General features: G+C 33.2%; 1 protein-coding gene across 4 annotated transcripts in view; it reads right to left on the bottom strand.

Annotated features, from left to right (window-relative positions):
* The window catches only part of Ascc3 (activating signal cointegrator 1 complex subunit 3), a 340,007-nt gene that overhangs the window by 106,312 nt on the left and 213,368 nt on the right, over nt 1–20,327 (bottom strand). For all 4 annotated transcript variants that reach the window (XM_078019561.1, XM_078019562.1, XM_078019563.1 and 1 more), the window contains 3 exons: nt 20,150–20,295; nt 19,896–20,016; nt 17,029–17,171 (listed from right to left, as the gene is read on the bottom strand). In XM_078019561.1, the coding sequence (XP_077875687.1) occupies nt 17,029–17,171; nt 19,896–20,016; nt 20,150–20,295 (410 nt within the window). The remainder of the gene's footprint in view (nt 1–17,028; nt 17,172–19,895; nt 20,017–20,149; nt 20,296–20,327) is intronic.

The following is a 20,327-nucleotide window of genomic DNA, read 5'->3' as shown; positions in this document are numbered from 1 at the left end:
CTTCATACTGCTCAAGGGAACCATACACCAACAAGACATAACAATCATAAATATATATGCCCCAAATAATGGTGCAGCTGTGTTCATCAAGCAAACTCTTCTAAAGTTCAAGAGTCTAATAGATCACCATACAATAATCATGGGAGACTTCAACACACCTCTCTCACCACTAGACAGATCTTACAAACAAAAGTTAAATAAAGAAACTATAGAACTCAATAACACAATTAACAACCTAGACTTAATTGACATATATAGACTATACCACCCAACATCAAGTAGTTATACCTTTTTCTCAGCAGCACATGGAACCTTCTCAAAAATAGACCATATATTATGTCACAGGGCAACTCTTAGACAATATAAAGGGATAGAGATAATACCATGCATCTTATCTGATCATAATGGAATAAAACTGAAAATCAATGATAAAAGAAGGAAGGAATCATCAAGCATCACTTGGAGAATGAACAATAGGATGCTGAATGATCAATGGGTTTTAGAAGACATCAAGGAGGAAATTAAAAACTTCCTAGAGGTAAATGAAAACACAGACACAACATATCGGAATCTATGGGACACATTGAAAGCAGTTCTAAGAGGAAAATTCATCGCTTGGAATTCATTCCTCAAAAAAAGAAAAAAACAACAAATAAATGATCTCTTACTTCATCTCAAAATCCTAGAAAAAGAAGAGCAAAACAACAGCAAAAGAAGTAGAAGGCAAGAAATAATTAAAATCAGAGCTGAAATTAATGAAATTGAAACAAAAGAAACAATTGAAAAAATTGACAAAACCAAAAGTTGGTTCTTTGAAAAAATAAATAAAATCGACAGGCCCTTAGCCAGGCTAACGAAGAGAAGAAGAGAGAGAACTCAAATTACTAACATACGGGATGAAGAAGGCAATATCACAACAGACACTTCAGAAATACAGAAGATAATCAGAAATTATTTTGAATCCTTATACTCCAATAAAATAGAAGATAGTGAAGGCATAGATAAATTCCTTAAGTCTTATGATCTGCCCAGATTGAGTCAGGAGGATATAGACAACCTAAACAGACCAATAACAATAGAGGAAATAGAAGAAACCATCAAAAGATTACCAACTAAGAAAAGCCCAGGACCGGATGGGTATATAGCAGAGTTTTACAAAACCTTTAAAGAGGAACTAACACCAATACTTTTCAAGCTATTTCAGGAAATAGAAAAAGAGGAAGAACTTCCAAATTCATTCTACGAGGCCAACATCACCCTGATTCCGAAACCAGACAAAGACACTTCAAAGAAAGAAAACTACAGACCAATATCTCTAATGAACCTTGACGCAAAAATCCTCAATAAAATTCTGGCGAATCGGATTCAAATACATATCAAAAAAATTATACATCATGATCAAGTAGGATTCATCCCTGGGATGCAAGGCTGGTTCAATATACGGAAATCAATAAATGTTATTCACCACATCAATAGACTTAAAAATAAGAACCATATGATCATCTCCATAGATGCAGAAAAAGCATTCGACAAAGTTCAGCATCCCTTTATGTTCAAAACTCTAGAAAAATTAGGGATAACCGGAACATACCTCAACATTGTAAAAGCAATCTATGATAAGCCACAGGCCAGCATCATTCTGAATGGAGAAAAATTGAAGGCATTCCCTCTAAGATCTGGTACAAGACAGGGATGCCCTCTCTCACCACTTCTGTTCAACATAGTCCTTGAAACACTGGCCAGAGCAATTAGACAGACGAAAGAAATTAAAGGCATAAAAATAGGAAAAGAAGAACTTAAATTATCACTATTTGCAGATGATATGATCCTATACCTAGCAGACCCAAAAGGGTCTACAAAGAAGCTACTAGAGCTAATAAATGAATTCAGCAAAGTGGCAGGATATAAGATCAACACGCATAAATCAAAGGCGTTCCTGTATATCAGCGACAAATCCTCTGAAACGGAAATGAGGACAACTACTCCATTCACAATATCCCTCCAAAAAATAAAATACTTGGGAATCAACCTAACAAGAGAGGTGAAAGATTTATATAATGAAAATTACAGAACCCTAAAGAAAGACATAGAAGAAGACCTTAGAAGATGGAGAAATATACCCTGCTCATGGATAGGCAGAATTAACATCATCAAAATGGCGATATTACCAAAAGTTCTCTATAAGTTCAATGCAATGCCAATCAAAATCCCAATGGCATTTCTTGTAGAAATAGATAAAAGAATCATGAAATTCATATGGAATAATAAAAGACCCAGAATAGCAAAAACAATGCTAAGCAGGAAGTGTGAATCAGGTGGTATAGCGATACCAGACTTCAAATTATACTACAGAGCAATAGTAACAAAAACAGCATGGTACTGGTATCAAAACAGGCGGGTGGACCAATGGTACAGAATAGAGGATACAGTAACCAATCCACAAAACTACAACTACCTTATATTTGATAAAGGGGCTAAAAGCATGCAATGGAGGAAGGATAGCATCTTTAACAAATGGTACTGGGAAAACTGGAAATCCATTTGCATCAAAATGAATCTGAATCCCTATCTCTCGCCATGCACAAAAGTTAACTCAAAATGGATCAAGGAGCTTGATATTAAATCAGAGACACGGCATCTGATAGAAGAAAAAGTTGGCTACGATCTACATACGGTGGGATCGGGCCCCAAATTCCTCAATAGGACACCCATAGCGCAAGAGTTAACAACTAGAATCAACAAATGGGACTTACTCAAACTAAAAAGTTTTTTCTCAGCAAAAGAAACAATAAGAGAGATAAATAGGGAGCCTACATCCTGGGAACAAATCTTTAATCCACACACTTCAGATAGAGCCCTAATAACCAGAATATACAAAGAACTCAAAAAATTAGACAATAAGATAACAAATAACCCAATCAATAAATGGGCCAAGGACCTGAATAGACACTTCTCAGAGGAGGACATATAATCAATCAATAAGTACATGAAGAAATGCTCACCATCGCTAGCAGTCAGAGAAATGCAAATCAAAACTACCCTAAGATACCATCTCACTCCAGTAAGATTGGCAGCCATTAGGAAGTCAAACAACAATAAGTGCTGGAGAGGATGCAGAGAAAAGGGCACTCTTGTTCATTGCTGGTGGGAATGCAAATTGGTGCAGCCAATTTGGAAAGCAGTATGGAGATTTCTTGGAAAGCTGGGAATGGAACCACCATTTGACCCAGCTATTCCCCTTCTCGGTCTATTCCCTAAAGACTTAAAAAGAGCATGCTACAGGGACACTGCTGCATCGATGTTCATAGCAGCACAATTCACGATAGCAAGATTGTGGAACCAACCTAGATGCCCTTCAATAGATGAATGGATAAAAAAAATGTGGCATTTATACACAATGGAGTATTACTCTGCATTAAGGAACGACAAAATCATAGAATTTGGAGGGAAATGGATGGCATTAGAGCAGATTATGCTAAGTGAAGCTAGTCAATCGTTAAAAAACAAATACCAAATGACCCCTTTGATATAAGGGGAGTAAACAAGGACAGGGTAAGGACGAAGAGCTTGAGAAGAAGATTTACATTAAACAGGGATGAGAGGTGGGAGGGAAAGGGAGTGAGAACGATATATAAGAGGAAAGGAGGGGTAAGACAAGATAATACAAATGGAAGAAATGATTTATGGTAGAAGGGGTAGAGAGAGAAAAGGGGAGGGGAGGGGAGGGGAGGGGGGATAGTAGAGAATAGGACTGACAGCAGAATACATCAGACACTAGAAAAGCAATATGTCAATCAATGGAAGGGTAACTGATGTGATATAGCAATTTGTATACAGGGTAAAGTTGGGAGTTCATAACCCACTTGAATCAAACTGTGAAAGATGATGTATTAAGAACTGTGTAATGTTTTGAACGACCAACAATAAAAAAAAAAATCTCATTAAAAAAAATAAATAAAAAAAAATAAAATAAAAATAAAAAAAAAGAAAATGATGTGATTACCATGAATTAAACTCAACTCCATTTCTGATTTTCAACAGCCTGATACTAAATTCTTACATATAAGAAGATGCCAATATTTGTATGCTAAATGAAAAGGCAAATAAATTAAGAAAAACTATAGCCTAATGTTATTAGTAGAAATCCTAACAAATTTGAACTTCTGATGACTTTGAGTAAAGGTAGACAACTTTAATCTATTAAGACTTTGTTTGTTATGAGGTTGGATAAACTATGTTTATCTTACAATAATAAACTTTTTAAACATTTAAAAACACCCATCCTTCAGTATTGAGCATGTGAAAATATTCTCAATTTTACTTTTCATGAAATTGTTCTTCCTATTCACCTGTAACCAATATAGTTTTTTATAAATATACTTCGAAGAAATATGTAAAATTATAACTGGCAAATTTCTTTAATTATGTCCTGTATAATTCAGATAGTTTCCTGTCTAAATTGGTAAGAATCAACTATATTGTTGCTCCAAAAAAACTCATGTCCTATAACTCCTGTTTTCATATTACCTCCATCTACATTCCTTACCCAGCTTACTCAAGTCAGAAAGCTATTTCCTGCTTCTGATGCCCACCCCTCTTTCTGCTGTAGACTTTGAAGTACCACCTTAATCTTTCATTCTAGGGTCTTTAGGACAACAAGGTGGTGCAAAACTCTAATTTATTTCCTCTTGTAAGATAAAATGAATAGCCACTTCTTGTTTTAGCTATCCAGACTTTTTTTAAACTATGGAGGCAGAAAGGGGCATCCCTGCTGCTAACTGAGAACATACAGAAGTTGAGGGGAAGAAGGTGAGCAAGACTCACGAAAAAGGTCTAACCTTCAGCTGGCATTCTGCTTTCTCTTTCCAGATATTTAGTCTCTTCTAAGGTATAAGAAATGAAATAAGAGCAATATTCTGAGATTTCAACCAGTAAACTCACTCAGAAGAAGGTCTTTGCTCTCTTAGTCCTGAATGGAACTTATCCAGAATCTAGCACAATCACCTGCATATGGAAAAAAACCGGGGAATACCATGTGAGAGCTGAAAGACCATACTAGCTGTTTATCTCAATTCATTCCAAGTTGGCGTCTGTTCACAACAACACGCACTGACTCTGCTAGCCAAGTACATGCAGGACCTCAAAGTATTAAATCCCAAGTATGTTTCTCAGCTCTCATCCCACGAAACTACCATTACAATTTGATGTGGCAAAGTAGTCCTTCATGGAACTCTTCTTCTGTGTTGTACCACACTGGAAACACGTTCCCAGATCCTACTGCCAGCTCTTCATTTTCTACCTCTGATTAAAATGAGAGAATCCCCTTGAGACCTCCAATTACTTCACACTCACTGCCAGAGTTTCTCATATGCCCACTTGGATTTAAAGATTGCCTCTATGCTGACGCTTCCAAATTCCCACGTTTATCTAACATCCTCTGTGTTTTTGACAGAATTCTTATGTCTAATTGCCTCGAAGTTTCCACTTGAAAGTCCTAGGTATACAAATTAACATGTTCAAAATACAATTTTTTATAAAGCTCAAATCTGTCTTCCTGCTCCCCCAACATTCATTCTCACCCTTCCCCTTTTCAAAAACTAGCATCATGATTTACCTAAATATTTGAGTTAATAACGAGGAATTATCCTTCTTTTTAAATTGGTTCTTTTTAGTTATATGACAGTAGAATTTGTTTTGATATAATCCTACAAGCAAGGAATATATCTTATTCTAACCAGAAACTGAGTCTTGTAGATATACATGATGGTGGAATTCATCATGGTATATTCAGATATGTACAGAAAAGTTATGTCAGGTTCATTCACTGTTTTTTTGTTTTCCTATTCCCTCCTTTCCCTTCATTCCCCCTTGTCTAATATACTTAATACCTACTCTATCCCTCTCCTCCTTTACTGTGGGTTAGCTTCCACATATTAGTGAAAATATCCAACACCTGGCTTTTACTTACTGGCAAATGTCATAAAGTCATTCTTCTTAATGGTTGAGTAATACCCCAATGTATATACATAACACATTTTCTTTATCCATTCATCTGTTGAAGGGCAACTAGGGTGGCTCCATAGCTTAGATATTGTGAATTGTGCTTCTATAAACATTGAAGTGGCTGTGTCACTGTAGCATACTGATTTTAAATCCTTATGCTATATACTGAGGACTGATCAAATGGTGGGTCCATTCCTAGTTTTTTAAGGAATCTCCATATTGCTTTTCAGAATGGTTGCACCAATTTGCAGTCCCACCAACAAAGTATAAGTGTACCCTTTTCCCCACACCCTTACCAACATTTATTGTACTTGTATTCTTGATAATGACCATTTTGACAAGAGTGCGATGAAGTATCAGTGTAATTTTAACTTGCATTTCTCCAACTGCTAGAGAGGTTCAATTTTTTTCATATATTTTTTTACCATTTGCAATTCTTCTGTGAAGAGCCCATTAAGTTTCTTTGCCCATTTATTGATTGGGTTAATTGGCTTTTTTTTTTTTTTTTTTGGTGTTAAGTTTTTTGAGTTCTTTGTATGTCTTGGACATTAATACTCGATCCAAGGTGCAGGTAGCAAAGATCTTCTCCATTCTGTAGGCTCTCTCTTTACATTTTTGATGGTTTCCTTTGCTGTGAAGAAGCTTTTTAGTTTGATACCATTGCATCTACTGATTCTTGATTTTACTTGTGCTTTAGGAGTCATTGAGGAAGTTGGTTCCTTAGCTGACACGATAGAGAGTTGGACCTCCTTTTTATGTAGTAAGTGTAGCATCTCTGGTCTAATGCCTAAGTCCTTGGTCCACTCTGTGCTTTGTGCAGGTTAAGATAGGGGTTAAATTTCATTCTATTACATATGGATTTATGCTTTTCCCAGCACCATTTGTTGAAGAGGTTCTCTTTTCTCCAAAGTGTGATTTTGGTGTCTTTCTTTGAAATAACTGTATTTTTGTGAGTTCGCTGTGTCTTTTATTATGTTCCATTAGTCTTCTTGCCTGTTTTGGTGCAAATATGATGCTGTTTTTGTTACTATAGGACTGCAGTATAATTTAAGATCTGGTATTGTGCTGCCTACTCCTTTGCTTTTCTTCCTAAGGATTGTTTTGGCTATTCTGGGCCTTTTATTTTTCCAGATGAATTTAGGGACTGCTTTTTCTATTTCTATGAAGATCATCATTTGAACTTTAATAGGAATTGCATTAAATCTGTAGAGTGCTTTTTTAGTATGGCCATTTTGACATAAACTCTTCCTAACCAAAAACATAGGAGATCTATCTTCTAAGATCTTCAATTTCTTTCTTTAGTATTCTGTAGTTTTCATTACAGAGGTCTTTCACCTCTTTTTATAGAGTTGATTCCCAAGAATTTTTAATGTTTTTGAGGCTAATATGAATAGGATAGTTTTTCTAATTTCACTTTCGGCTGATTTATTGTTGGAGTATAGAAACACAATTGATTTCTGGGTATTAATTTTGTATCTTGCTACTTTGAATTGACTTATGAGTTCTAGAAGTTTTCAGGTAGAGTTTTTGGGTCTCTTATATATAGAATCATGTCATCAGCAGAGATAGTTTGAGCTCTTCTTTTCCGATTTATCTCTCTTTTCTTTTGCCTAATTGCTCTGGCTAGAGCTTCCAGATCAATGTTAAACTGAAGTGGTCAAAGTAGCATCCCTGTCTTGTTCCAGTTTTTAGAGGGAATGCTTTTAGTTTTCTCTGTTTAGAATGATGTTGGCCTTGGGTTTTTCATATATAGTTTTTACAATGTTTAGGTATGTTCCTTTTATCTCTATTTTATTTTTCTAGTGTTTTAAACATGAATGGATGCTGTATTTTGTCAAATGCCTTATCTGCCTCTATTGAGAAAAATCATGTGATGAATATCATTTATTGATTTGTATATGTTGAGCCAACCTTGCATACTGGTGATGAGTCACACTTGATCATGGTGTTTTGTATGAAATATGCCAATCTTTTATTAAGAATTTTTCCATCTATGTTCATTAAGGATATTGGTCTGAAGTACACTCCCCTGACCCCTGAATGTGTTTTTGTCTGCTTTTGGTTTCAAGATTCTACTAGCTTCAGAGAGCCATTCTTGATTCCTTTCTCTTACTCAGCTTTCATTTCTCATTTATCAGAATATCCTATTTGCACTGCCACAAACCTAGGGGGACCCTAAGCCACCAAAATAATTAATTCTACATACAATTCTATTTCAATCCATTTTTCACTAAGTATCAAAAGTGATCTTAAAATGTAAATTAGGGTATGCAATTTGCCTAGTTTAAAATCTTTTACTGCCCTGGAATACTCCTCTCTCAGTTTGGTTTGCTTCTTTCAGTTTTCTATTCAGATCACCTCATCATAGAAGCCTAACTTCATTATTTTGTAACATTTCACTACTGATGGGCTCTCCCTACTCCCTTTACTTTGTTTAGTATTTTTTCCATAAGAATCATCACAGTTTCACATATTTGCTTATTATCTATCATTTCCACCAGAATGTTAATTCCATAAGGGAGGAACTTTACCAGGCACACAGAAGGAGCTCAATGAATGTCATTTGAAGAAATCAACAAATGACTGTTTTTCTATATTACTTGGAATAAAATTCAAACTGTTTAACTAAGGGTCTGTGGCCTTGTACAAAATGGACTTTTCCCACCTCAACTGTGCTACAATCCTCCTAATTTATTCTGCAATAGCCAAACAGATCTCTCAGATACTTTAACATAGTGTTTGCTTATCCTGAAAGCTATTATCTCCTTTCTTGGAATAGCTTGCTTAATCTCTTCCTTCAGTTCTGAGCTTTAATGACATCTCTTTAGAGAACCTTCCCTAACCATTCTATTTATGGTAACCAACCATTCTCTTATTCTATTTAATTTCTTATTGGTTTCTTTCATAGCAATTTTCACAAGTTGCTATTTTTTTATTTGAGTAACCACATACATATACATGAGTTGAAGATATTTAATAAATACATGTTAAGTTAATACAAATTCTGGTAAGGCTGGCTACTGATTTGAATTATAGAATTGTTATTTATTGTTCATTTTTTAGAGTACATATAAAACAACTCATTTTATTTTTCTTTTATTTAAGAAATTGATACACAAACATAAAAGTTCATATCCGTGGGGTTCCATGTAATGTTCAATACCTGTAAACATTGCATAATGTTTAAATCAGGTTAAATGTATTTTTCTCCTCAAATATTTATTATTTCTTTGTGGTAAAAACTTTCAAATCCATTCTTCTTGCTTTTTGAAACATACAACACATGATTGTTTTCCAAAGTTGCCATACTGTGGAACAAATACTATCCCAGAACTTTTGACCAACTTTTACCCAACTTTCCTGCACCAATGTTCCTGGACACAATTCTACTCTGAACTTCTCTGAGATCAACTTTTTCTGATTCCACATTAGTGAGGTCATGTGCTACTTGCCTTTCTGTGACTGACTTAATGATCTCTATTTCCATCCATGTTGTCACATAGAATAGCTTTTCATTATTTTTATAGCTGGGTAGTATTCTATTGTGTATATGTCATCTTTATCCATTCATCAGTTGATTGACACTTACATTGTTTCCATTTCCTGGCTACTGTGAATAGTGCTGCAATTAACATGGAAGTGTAGGTGGCTTTTCAAGATACTTACTTCATTTCCTCTATATCCATAGTAGGGTTGATGAATAATATGATAGTTCTATTTTTAATCCTTTGAGGAACCTTCATACTGTTTTCCATAAATGCTGTATAATTTACATTCCCTCTAAGACTGTGTAAGGGTCCTCTTTTCTCCATACCCTAAATGGTACTTGTTATCTTTAGTCTTTTTGATACTAGTCATTCTTACTGGAGATAGGTAATGTCTCATTGTGGATTTGATTTGTGTTTTCCTGTTGATTTGTGATGAACATTTTTTTTTTAATGTAACTGTTGGCCATCTGTAAGACTTCTTTAGAGAAATGCCTACCTTCTATTACTCATTTTTTAAACTTATTGCCCACCTCAACTGTGCTATTGCAATTTGGACTTCCTTACATATATCTGGATATCAACCCCTTGTCAGATACATACATTGCATATTTATAGCATTCTGCAGAATTGTATCTTACAGTGTTGAGTGTTTCTTTTGCTATGCAGAGCCTTTTAGTTTTATGTAACCCTATTTTCCATTTTTGTATTTGCTTTCCGTGCTTTGGGAATCTTGTTCAAAAAAAATCCTTTCCTATTCCAATGTCTTGAAGCATTTCCCCTATGTTTTCATCTAGCAGTCTCACAGTTTCAGGTCTTACACTGAAGTCAACATTTATGTTCAAGTTTACTTTTGAAGTTATCTTTGTAAGTAGTTAAAAAGAAGGGGGTCTCGCTTTCTTTGGCATGTGTATATCCAGTTTTCCCATCACCATTTATTGAAAAAACTGTCCCTTCCCCTTCTATTTTTATGTCAATACCACACTGCTTTGATTACTACAGTTCTGAAGTAACCTCAAGCTTTAAAGGCAAATAGCATAATGCCTTTTGCTTCTTTTTTTTTTTTTTGTTCAAAATGGCTTTGGCTAATTGGATATTTTTGTGATTACATATAATTTTTATGATTGTTTTTCCTTGTTCTGTGAAGAATAATATTAGTATTTTGATAGGGATTGCATTTAATCTGTAAATTGCTTCAGGGAATATGGACAGTTCAACAATGTTCTTCCAATTCATGAACACAAATGTTTTTCCATTTTTGTGTGCCTCTTTAATATTTTTAATTGATGTTTTAAAATACTTGTTGTAAAGATCTTTTACCTCTTGGTTGCTGTTTTACAATTTTCATTGTAGAGATTTTTCACCTTTTTGGTTAAATTTATTCATAAATATTTTATTTTAATTTTGTAGCTATTACAAGTGGAATTGCTTCTTTGATTTCTCCTACAGACATCCGCACATAGCAACTTCATGTTGATAATTAGCAACTACTAATTTTTTAACATTTGTTCATATACTCCTTTATTTGTTTAACTACTAATTTTTGTATGTTGATTTTAAATCCTATAACTTTGCTGAATTAATTTATTGGTAGAGTTTCTGGAGTTTTCTATAGGTAAGATCATGTTATCTGCAAACAGTGACAAAGTGACTTCTTTTTTCTATCTGGATAGTCTTTATTTCTTTCTTTTGCCTATGTGCTCTGACTAGGACAATATAGAAAAAAAAAAAAAGTGGTGATAGTTGGCATCTTTGCCCTGTTCTAGATCTTAGAGAAAAAGTTTGCAGCTTTTCTACTGATATGGTATATTACATTTATTGATTAGTGAATATTTAACTATTCTTTTTCCCTGAGATGAACTCAATTTTATCATGATGAATAATCTTTTTAATGTGCTGTTGGATTCAGTCTGCTCATATTTGATTCAGGATTTTTACATCTACCTTCATCAAAGATGTTGGTCTGCAGTTTTCTTTTCTTGTGGTACTCTTATCTGATTTCGATGTTGGGTAATGTTTGCCTTGTAGAATGTATTTTGAAGAAATCCTTCCTCTTCTATTTTTTGGGGGAATGACTAGAGTTGAGTTGGTATTTGCTTAGTAGAATTTGGCAGTGAAGCGACATATCTGATCCTGGGCTTTTCTTTGATGGAAGACTTCTTACAACTGTTCAATCTTATTACTTGTAAATGGTCTGTTCGGATTTTCTATTTCTTCATGGTATAGCTGATAAAGTATAAGTTGTAAGAATTTGTTAATTTCTTCTTTTATCAATTTTGTTGGTTCGGTTTTGCATAATAATCTCCAATGATCCTTTGCATTTTTGTTGTTTCAGTTGTAGTATTTGCCTTTTCACCTGTTTTTATTTATTTTATTTGAGAGGATGTATTTTTATGGATAATGTGGAAAAAGAAAAAGAAGACTGTATGCCTGAATGATTTCAGGAACTTTGCAAATGAAGCTACTGATTATAAACTAGATATTTCACTATTATTTTACTTCAAAGTAAAGATGATGCAAGTTGATGACTCATATTTTGCCCTGTAGTTACTGGATTACTCAGATGATAAGTAGTTTGAGAAGAGTACTATTGGAAGATAAGTATTAAGAAGACAGATTAAGAAGACAGAAGTTTCAATTGCGCATAATGCTGTTAATTTTCAAACAGACAAAATGGACCACCTGTGAGGATACCAAGCATCCTCTGCATGTCACAGTGTTTTATATAGTGGCTCATATACTTGGGGGCCTTGGTGAAAAAGATGACAATTATGCATGATCCAAATATAAACTTTCTTTTCCTTAGGTAGACCTAGTTATTGTTATTGATGAATATAAGCCCTGGGCCCATTAAAAAGTACCAATGGGACCAGATAGTTATTTGGTAGTAAGGAGATTATACTGGACCCCTCCTATCACTGAAGGGTCGTCTAATTATTTTTAGAAGAATATATACTTTGGATTTTATTTTTTTCCTACCTATCATAGTTCTGCCAACATCCTCAAAAGGTAGAACTACTTAATGCCTTATATATTATTATGATATCCTGTAAAATAATATTGTTTTCTTATTTATCAAGAAAAAGTAAGGCAATGGAGAGACACCATAAGATGCACTGATGTTGTTTGCCTTTATCACCTGAATAAGTTTAGTATGGCAGTTGGGAGACAGTACCTTGTAAAGTTGTGGTACCATTCTGAAGGATGAGGTATATGCTCTGCACTAGTAAACAATAATTCTTTTTATTTCCAAAGTACCAAGTTGGTCAAGGTATTTGGATGCAGTCTGAGAAAGGGTATAAGCTACTTAAAAATGTTTGCTTCCCTTGCTTATAACTCCAGTCTTACTAGTTTGGAAGAATAATATACAAGAGATTGACAATTTGAATAGAAATAACAATTTTCAGAAATAGCTACATGAGCATTTAAGGCTGCCATGCTGCCGAATGAACAAACAAAATGTAGTCTCAAAACAGTCTGGGAAATTGATTCTAATGAAATGTTGTTATACAATAAGTGGAGAGAAAATTTTAGATGGATCTCACACTGCTGTGAGAGATTACCTGAAAAATTAGTTAATTAAATAATTAAAAATTCAGATTGTTCAAACCTATATATTAAGCATAGGTAAAAACTTAACACCTCAACTTTTAGGAATGTGCATTTAATTAGTTAGCATAGTGACTAGCTGAAGAAAATGTGTACAAGTGATAGATGATAGAGAAAGTAAATAATAAATGTTTTTGAACCTGGTTAATTGTAGCAACAAATGCACTGGCTCTACCCTTGCATATTTGGTATCTGATGAAGGCACTAATACATTTTAATTAATTTAGTTGGGCTGAAGATGTAGTTGAGTGCAAGAATACTTGCCTGGAATGTATAAGGCCCTGAGTTTGATCCCCGGCACCATAAAACAAACAAAAATCATCTTAACTAATTTTGTTTTTTTTTCCCTTTCCTTATCCTCTGTGCATAATTTTGTAAGTTAGCCTATTAGCTAGAAAATACTAAAATGAGGTTGCAAAAGAACTTGAGGATGACAGAATATCTAGATGATAGAGAAAATAAATAATAAATGTTTTGAACCTGGTTAGTTGTAGAAAAAAATGAACATATATATGCAAGAAATACAGGCCTAAGTGATAAATGATATCAATGATAAAATTTTTGGATGTCTCCTTAAAGATAGATGAGTAGATTTAGGCTATGAAGGAGAATTAAATTGTTAGTAGGAAACCTTTTCTTATATTTTTACATTGTAGATACGGGGAAAATAGTGTATGGATAAATTTTGGCAGTGATAGGACTATAGGGACCCTTACTCTTTATAGACAGCCAGTATGTGAAATTGCCTTGTACAATAGAAGCCAAAGAGAGGAAAATATTGTCTTTTCCTGATGTATACTACAAACTAAAACTCAGGCATTCAGATTTTCTGTTCTCATTTAAAGCATAAGTGTTTGATGTAAAGACCGAATACTAGTTTGAGGTTAATGGTAGAAATAGCAGCTATCAATTAAGTTGAAAATCCAAGTGACATGAAAGGATGTGTGTGTGTGTGTGTGTGTGTGTGTGTGTGTGTGTGTGTGTGTGTATCTATCTATATATATATATATCCAGAAACTCTTAAAATTGTGGCAAGAAGGCCTCCTACTGGTAAACATAAAAGGGTATTACTTTGGAGTTTCTTGACGCAGTATGATTTTATACCAGTGATATAACTGAAAATATCCTTCTGCTTCCTAATGCTTTATTTTGAGATACTACCCAATTGAGAAGAGAGATGAATAATTCTTTTGCCTTTGTTAAGATATAAAATACAACACACATATTATCCTGAGACATATTCTCTGTCCATGCTCTTTGGACTTGCATTTTTCTCTTTTCCAATTCCCTTAATAATTCCTCACTTAAGGTTTTTGAATTGCAAAATGACTTGGATTCTTCCTTTGCCAGAGACAATGCTCCACAGGTGCCAGGATAACTAGTTCTGTGCTTACAGGGCCTACTTTGACTGCTAATGTTATCAGTACTAGAGTCCTGTCCAGTTACCCAAGTCCTGCCACAGAACCTCAATCTAACACTGGATAAGGGGCCAGCAATGGGAAAATCCACTAAGATTCCAATCCTAGAATATTGCAGAAAGTAACCTATACAAAAATTAAAAGGCAAAAGTCTATTTTAAGGTAATTATTTAGTGGTCCAAAAACTGAAACACCTGTCTTATAGCAGATTTATGTATAATCACATTGAAGTTACATAGTAATCCATTGCACACTTTCTAAAATTTTTATTTTAAGATTGATTTTAAAGGCAGTAATAAAACAAAGCCTGAGCTGCCTTATTCTTGAGGTGAACTTGGTGAAAAAAAAGGTCTGATAATGGGATAATTCTGGCTTAATTTAGTGATAAAAATCAGCAAATAAATTCTATGGTTTCCACTTAGCCTTAGTGATAATTTTTTTGCACTGATTAAAAATATATAAAACAAATAATGATTTTTTCACAGTTCCTTAGGTCACATATTATTACAATAAAATAAAAAAATAGAAGTGTATTATAGCAGGGAAGAACACATGAGGTTCACATTTGAAGTTAATGTGAGTCACATATGTACTAAATGCATAGTGCCTACGTACTTTGAGCAAACATCCTCAAACATGTTCAGTAGGTATGTACTTTGTACCCTGACTTCAAAGAATAGTTTCCATTTGGAACAATTTTAGGGATAAAACATAAGAGAATTAAAATTAAACTAAGATACATGCTGCACATAAACTAAGTCATCAATATCCCATATACCTATTTCTTGCTTTGTCTCTTAATTTGTACTGTTTTAGACAAAAATGGGGTGATTATTTGGGTATACCAGGTAACATAAGACAAAAAATCTTTTAAAAACTTATTTTGACCTTAAATTATTATTTTAAAAAATATTTAGTATAAGCATAAACATTAAGAAAACAATAATAAAAAATTAAAGATACAGTGGTAGTTTTCACTCTACTTCAAGTAGTCATTTGATACACTTTATATTAAGCTAATGTGTGGGGCTCGGTGCTAGTGAATAAGGTCATCTATGGAACAAAACAAGAACATTCCGAAATAGCAGTTCACTATTACATATTATTGTAATATACGCAGTGCTATCCAACAGACTTAGTAATCCTAAATGAATCATGAGAAGTGGAGAGGAAGAAATATGCAAACTATAAGACTGGATGTTTGGAATCTTGTTATTGATGATGAACGGCACTGTTTCTCAGTGCATGAGATCACAAAAGGTGTATGTGGAAGAAGGAAGAGCGAGAGATGACAATGCAACAATCATGTTACTGATTTCATCATAATTCAATGTAGCAAAATATTTTTTTAAATTGGAAAAATGTAAGGAAGGAAAATTACTATATATTAAATCTATGGAACAGAGGAGGTATATCTAAGAATCAGAGGGAAACATAAGATGAAAAATCTTCTATTTGAAAAATATACCATGATGACAAAAAGGTAAGCAATGAACTATCAAACTGAGTGTATAATTAATATGTATATGCACATTAGTATTTATATATGTATGAAAAGTAATATTTAAAGTTTATATATATATATATATATATATAATTTTTAAATTTGGCATGGCTCTCAAATAAATCTGTAAGTATACTGAAAGAGATAAAAGACCAAAGGAATGAAGAGACAGCAAAGAAAAATAAACTAAATAAATATATGAAAAATAAACTAAGTAAATATATGAAAGAAATGTTCAATAATTAAAATTAAGGCATACATTAAGACAATAAGAAAACATTTTATCATAATACATCAATATACAACAACAAATGAGAAAATCTGTTACTTTTCTATACTGCTGGTGATTCATACATTAATGGTGAAAACATTAATTAATATAGTCCTTTGGGAAAGTAATTAGCAGTGTGTACAAAAAGCTGTGGAAAAGTTCTCATTACTTGACCCACTAATTTTATTTTTACAACTCTATATTGAGGAAATAATTCTAAATAAACCATAGCTTATAATAAAAACGCATAATGACAAACAAAGAACATTATGAACTATCTACATAAAGGAATAAAACCATGTAGTTTTTATAGTAGTTTAAAATTTTTATATACCTTTTAGTATTTTCTAAATTTTAAACAATGATTATATTGTATATTTTTTAAAAAATTTAATTTTATAAAAGTGATCATAAGTTCTATAAGGGCAGGGAATGTTCAAAATTTATAAACACATAGTTGAATATAAAATATATACATCATGATGACATCAAAGGAAAAAGTCAAACATAAATACCTAAAGTAAATATTTAATGGAAAAATACTAACTAGAATATTAATCTTGTTGTTTTAAGGTGGCAGTGTAATACATTTCTTCTTTCCTCTATTATTTTTTTTCTAAATTTCTGTTATTTTAAACTTTTATTATAGAATAAAACTAAACATAAATCTATATTTCCATTATAATACAATACAAACAAATCTGATATGTATAAGAAGAAGAAAAAAATGTTGCTTACTTCTCTTTCATCCATGTTCAACCACTGCTTTGGATCTTCTTCAGTAGCCAGAAAGGCTATCAATTCCAAAGCAGTAAGTCTAGTCTGACGTCTTGATGAGACAAATATCAAAACAGGTTTGGCTGGAGAATGACTTCTAATTGCTGTTGTAAAGTTGTGGAAAATGAAATGTTAAGTTGCTTAATACTAGAAGATAAATTTCAGATAGATATCAAATAGGTGTACAAAACTGATGTTGCATATGATTTAGCTGAATTTTTAATTTGGTCATAATATTTAGCATTATTCCAGGTACTAAATGGATCTGACAGCACTCTACATAGATGACAGGAAAGGAGAGATTCCTGGCTCTATCTAAAGAGCATAATGCCTAGGAGAGGGAAAATGCAATTGTGTCAGCTCCAATTTCTATTCTGAATTGACCTGGAAGGAAAACCTTAAATGCTCACATGATTGAGTTTTCTATTTCTAAGTAGTGTTTCTGAAATATTTCTGCCTGTGTAAATTGTGATATTATAGTTAATTGGTCCTGGGATCTGATAAGATTCTGTAAGGATTCTGGATGTGAAAATGTATAAGACAACAAATTTCCTCTGGTGAGCAAACTCCCAGGGAATAATAGACATTTTGTTTTCCACGGTTGGAATATTCTGCAGTTTCTCCCAGGAACTAGTAAGATAACTACTACATATACAATGCCTTGCTGCTATGGTAATGCCCTCCATGAGGAGGCTCTGTGTTAGAGTCTTATCAGCCTAGACCTTGATCTCAAGATACCCAGCTTCTAGGAATAAAGAAACTTTCTTGTTAGACAACCACTGAGCCTAAACCTGTCCATATGACAGTAACTTTATACAATAAGCTTTCTTGAGAGTTACACAAAGTTCCTAACATTGCACATTGCAACTTAGTATGTAACTGAGGAATAAGCTGCACAATGTTGCTAACTCTCTAACCTCCCTAGTGATACAATGAACAATATGTACTAATGATGATAATGACCTAATGTAACCTATTTATATAAATAAAGCTAGAAGCTCAGGCCAGCAGCTTTGGCTTTGACTCTGCACCTTGCTTCTGTTTCCTTTTGCTTTCCTTGAAAAATTCAAGTCCTTCAGGGTGATGAAAGATGTTCAAAGACTACAGATAATTCCTTTTTATTTTTTCCCTGTTATGAGATGGAAAAATTAGAAGAGAATGTCCCAAGAAACAGACAAGAGATAAATCAAAAGAATCTTTTCCCTCAGATTTTCTAAAACCAGGACTTTTCAAGTGGGAAAATAAAATACAGAAGTTGGCTAAGAGGTTGCTCTGCCTGAATGTACATCTGAGAAATAGCACGGGAATGCTCAGCACACACAAGGTGAAATGAATATTGGGAAACCTGAGTAACAACACTGGAGGAATACTGTAAATCAAATCTATAAAAAAAAAAGTTACTTAAAGAACCACATAAATCATTTTGCTCTAACTGTAACTGAGGTTTCTTTACTCCAAAATGCTGATAAGATAGCCCAAGCAGAATTTATAAATGTCTATATAGCTTTCTTAACACAGAGATATTCACAAATTTTATGTGAAAAAGTTCAACTTTACTGTAATTTTTTGTTTGAAATGTAAAGAATTCCTTTTTATGGCCTGAGATGTAAGGTTTATAATGGAAATGCTGACATGACCTTGACTATATTTATACTCTAATGGTGAGAAATAAAGCTATCATAAAATCATATTTCTAAATTCAAAGAAATACAGTAATCACTACCAGTGTAATAAATAGTTTATAAGGACAGCAGTTGTGCTGATACTGTATCTTAAGAAGTGCAGGAATTTCAGCTATTTACTATTGATTTACAAAATACAAAATGCTTTATTTCCATTAATGGTGTGCAATCAGCCATTTCTTAAATAGATACACACATTTTCAACTATACACATTATGAAAACTATACTCATTTGCCTTATTTCCCACTTTTTAAAACCATTTATCAGAATAGTATATAAAGGATAAACTGACTGTAAATCATTACAAAAGCAATGTTTAAACTCACATATTATTACAATATTGGTATCATTTGTACACATAATCATGAATGAATTTGTCTCTTTTTTAAACCACAACATTTAATGTATTTTTGCTGCTACAAGAACAGGTGTAGCTGAACAGTTCCCAGCAGATTTATTGTTCATTAGTGATTTTGTACAATGCTTCTGTGGAGGTGTAAATAATCTGAATGGCTGAGATTGGTCTCTAGCTTACAATCAATACTTTGCTTCTGTCATAAGGCTAATTACAGAAGCTAAAAAGTCACCTCACAATCAACAGCAGTTCACATTAGAGAATTTATTTTATAGGTTATTTTTAATTGATACAATAAATATTCCTAATGTAGTCTAAATTAAACATGTTTCAATAAAATAGGAGTGTTATTCTTAAATCTTTCTTGTTTGAAGAATTTTTTAGAAATGGAAAAATGAAGAAACAAAACAAAAACTAAATTACTGTAAAAAAGTACTGAAAGTTTTATGGTTTCTAGTAAAAATAAAGATTATGTGAATTTTTACTTCTTTCTATTGATCATTGTTTAAACTAGTAATTGTCCTAAAGAAAATGTTTATAGAATTATTTGATTGCTTTCAAAATTACATATTTTTATCCTACTACAAAGACACTTTTGTGAGATATGTCTAATTTCAATGTAGTTTAACATATATATTCCTTAACAGTTGAAGTAATCAGCTTTAGATATTTGCGTAAGTTGGACCACTATTACCCTTTAAAATAAACCCAAACCATTTAGAATACAATTGATACCTATAATACAGAATGGTTACTATTTCAATCTGAAATAGTAGAAACTGAAGCTCACCCTGAAATGCAGGCTTGTTCATACTTGCCATGCGGGGACAGTAATGTTGACCTGGGAAGCCTTGAATGTGAACTTCCAGTGGAACAGGGCGTACTGATGGTCGGAAGTTGAACAAGCCCATCTATAGTTAAGACGAGAGAAACCATTTCAATTTATATATTATACAAACATATATATGTTCATAATGTTATGATGTCTCCTTAATGTGGCAACCTATGTCATGTTACTGCCTGACTTATCCATCTTTGACATACCTGCTTAATATTTAGCCAGTCAGCAAGGTCTCTGGCATTAGCTAATGCTGTAGACAGTCCAACTATCCTAACAGGCTTTTCTGTGTGTGAGGAGATAAAATTTGTTCGAGATACAATGACTTCTAGAACAGGACCTCTTTCTTCCCCTAGGAAATAAGAATAATAATGCATTAATCAT

The sequence above is a fragment of the Ictidomys tridecemlineatus genome, chromosome 8 (assembly GCF_052094955.1).
Source record: "Ictidomys tridecemlineatus isolate mIctTri1 chromosome 8, mIctTri1.hap1, whole genome shotgun sequence".
Taxonomy (NCBI): Eukaryota; Metazoa; Chordata; class Mammalia; order Rodentia; family Sciuridae; genus Ictidomys; species Ictidomys tridecemlineatus.
Note: the sequence above shows the minus strand (reverse complement) of the source record. Positions and strands in the feature narration are given on the sequence as shown.